Source organism: Buceros rhinoceros, unplaced genomic scaffold, assembly GCF_000710305.1.
Source record: "Buceros rhinoceros silvestris isolate BGI_N320 unplaced genomic scaffold, ASM71030v1 scaffold19496, whole genome shotgun sequence".
In the NCBI taxonomy this organism is placed as follows: Eukaryota; Metazoa; Chordata; class Aves; order Bucerotiformes; family Bucerotidae; genus Buceros; species Buceros rhinoceros.
Genome location: NW_010418325.1, coordinates 3191 through 5942, shown reverse-complemented (window position 1 = coordinate 5942; position 2752 = coordinate 3191). Strand labels below are relative to the sequence as shown.

Genomic DNA, 2752 nt, shown 5'->3' with positions numbered 1-2752 from the left:
GATGTTGTCTGAGTTGCTGTGTAATCTGTACGTTGGGCATCTAAGTCTTAGAGTTGTCTTGGGGGATCCTACAGGCCAGTCATACTTCCAGACCTTCCAAATACACTGAGGAGCCATCAGCAGCCACTCACATAACCCTTCAGCTTGAAGAGCAAAAGCCAGATTCCCAGCTGATATAACTGACACTATTAAAATACACCCATACATCTGGCCCTATAGTTTGACCCCAACTTCTTTCTCTTTCGAATCTTCAGGATTAGGAGATGTTTTTCTTTACCCTGTGAACATAACCAGTCCTGTTTTCTGCTGTAGGTGAGCTGTACACAGAAGCAGCGGAAGCAGCAATGGAAGCCATGAAGGGCAGACTGGCCAATCAGTACTACCAAAAAGCAGAAGAGGCTTGGGCGATGATGGAAGAATGACACAGCAATTAAGCAGTTCTTGTATATAATTTTTTAATAGACTTGCTGCATTTGCAGCTAAAAAGGTGTATTTTTATGTGGTGTTACCAGTTTCTTTTTTTGTATTTTAGTTTTCTAATTTTTTTGAGGGGAAAAATCCAAATGTAAGTGGTATAGAGTGCCTTAGCATATTTCTGCTCGTGTTTGAAAACTGTAATACAGACACACTTGACCTTTTGTATTTTTTAACTGTTATAACTGAGTGGCCTAGGTTTTTTGACGAAAAATGAAGCTGATGTCTGTTTAGGTTTTGCATGTTCTGTTTTTTACACAGCAAATGATCAGTGTGTTTACATTTTTCTCCTCACATACAGCAAAACATTTTCCTGAATTCTCAGCATTTCTTTATAATTTTTGATGTATTTCATAAAATTTGCATGTGAATGTAAACCTTCAATGTAAGCATGCAGCTACTCACTTTTACAGGTGGTCCCATTCTATTATGCTGGTGTTGGTGGGCACTTCTGTTACTCTTCTCATACAAATTCCATACAGAATCATTACAGTTTGGGGAGGGGTGGGGAAGATGCTTCGGGTGGGCAGTGAGGATATTCAGGGTGGAATATGTTCCATTCATTACCAACGCTGCATATTTTACTGTCAGACAATGACTGAGGTTCCTGATGAGGGGAGGCATCCAGCTACCTCTCTCGTTTTCACATTTTGCACCGTATAACAACATAGTTTTGTAAAATTCTACTGATCTTACATGATATTTGTCCAATGATGTACAGTAGCAAGACATGTAATATATAAGTAATTTGAAGTTATTTTTCCAGTGACATCTCAATTCTCAGTGAAGCTAGATCATCTCACTTAAAACAAGAATACCCTTCTCTCCAGAGGGACCTTTCAGAAGGTTAGAGGATGTTGATTCACCTATTTCTATTATAGAAAGTAACTTACCTGGTTTAAATAGCTTTTAAAATAGTGTTTTATCTGTGAATGGTTTTAAACACCAGTTAGGGAAAATTGCTGGTTAAGAAGGGAGAACAATGTTATCCTCAAACGCTTGAATTTGTGTCCTCTTTGTCCTCCCATTACTGGTTACGATTATACAAATACATGGTGGTGGTCGAATTATCATTATGTAGAGAGCAGTTTCTTCCAAATCCAGTATTTTACTCCAAAGCTGCTGTACCATCTATATGGTTAGTATAGAAGCTGTTCCTCTCTCTTGGTTGTAGTTAACAGCTGTTTTGCAGGAGATTAAGATGGAAGCTTTTGCCTTCTTGGCCTTACAGCCTCCTGAGGGTGTAAACTGGTGAGAAAAAGGGGTAGCCCCTGTGAAGTGCTGAATGACCTGCGATGCTCACCAGCCACACTCCAGCCAAGCTTTTAAAAACATGCTTAAAACTAAGCGGGCCACAAGATGATGCGGTCGATTTCATTGGGACTTCCTGCATGCATAGCCAAGCAGTGCTAATTTCTTCTGAAGTGTACAGACAGTTCAAGGAACAGAAATCATTTCTGCGTTACCTGCACGAGTGCCGTCTCTGGGCTCCAAAGTTGTGCTTCTCGTGTGCTCCTCCTGGCAAGTGGATCTCAAATTATTGCTTAAACAATGTCTAAGCATAATGTTAGTAATAACTGTCTGAAAGAAGTGATATCCTGGTGGTTAAGGAAGTCAGATGGGAAGACGGGAATCCTTTGTAGGAGAGAAGGAAAAGTTACCCTTGGATGTCATAATTCTGGGTGGGTGCTGTAACCACCAGGCAGTTGTAGCTGTCAGTATCCTTGCAACACCTGGCCACATCTTCTTGCTGTGTGATGCGCAGGTGTGGGAAGGTGCTGCTCATGGCCTTTTTAGTTTGTTTTTTGCTTTGTTTTGAGAGTGAAGGTGAAGCTTTTCACCCATTAATGGAGGACTGTTTAATTTCTAGAGCTTGCTGCTTGGGTTTAGGTAGATATTAAGGTAGGTACTAAAATAAACAAATTTTGGGGTCTAATTTTTTTTTTTACCTAATGTGCTGAAATAGATCCAGAGTTTGGATCACAAATCAAATAGATGTTTTAAGTTCTTATCCAAAGTTCTGCTTTACGTGCCTAAAGCCTCTTGGATGTGGCCTTTTTTTGTTCTTTCAGCTCATAGCATTAAAATAGCGGCTCGCAATGAATTCAGAGAACCGATACAGAGTAGGCACTACAACAAATTCAGACAGAAGGATTTGCCTTTCTCATGAGGTGTCGATGCCAAGTCTTTGAGATCTTTGAGAAGGAAGCATGTGTAACACCATCAACCATGCAGGGAGGAGAGATTGAATGTGCCTGTCCAAAATGTGTATGTAAAG

The 2752-nt window shown here is 40.2% G+C and overlaps 1 protein-coding gene across 1 annotated transcript in view; it reads left to right on the top strand.

Annotated features, from left to right (window-relative positions):
- EEF2K (eukaryotic elongation factor-2 kinase) overlaps positions 1–422 on the top strand; it is a 22185-nt gene extending 21763 nt beyond the window's left edge. Inside the window, exon 17 of the mRNA XM_010138507.1 lies at positions 313–422. Within this exon, the coding sequence (XP_010136809.1) occupies positions 313–422 (110 nt within the window). The remainder of the gene's footprint in view (positions 1–312) is intronic.
- Positions 423–2752: the final 2330 nt, after the last annotated feature.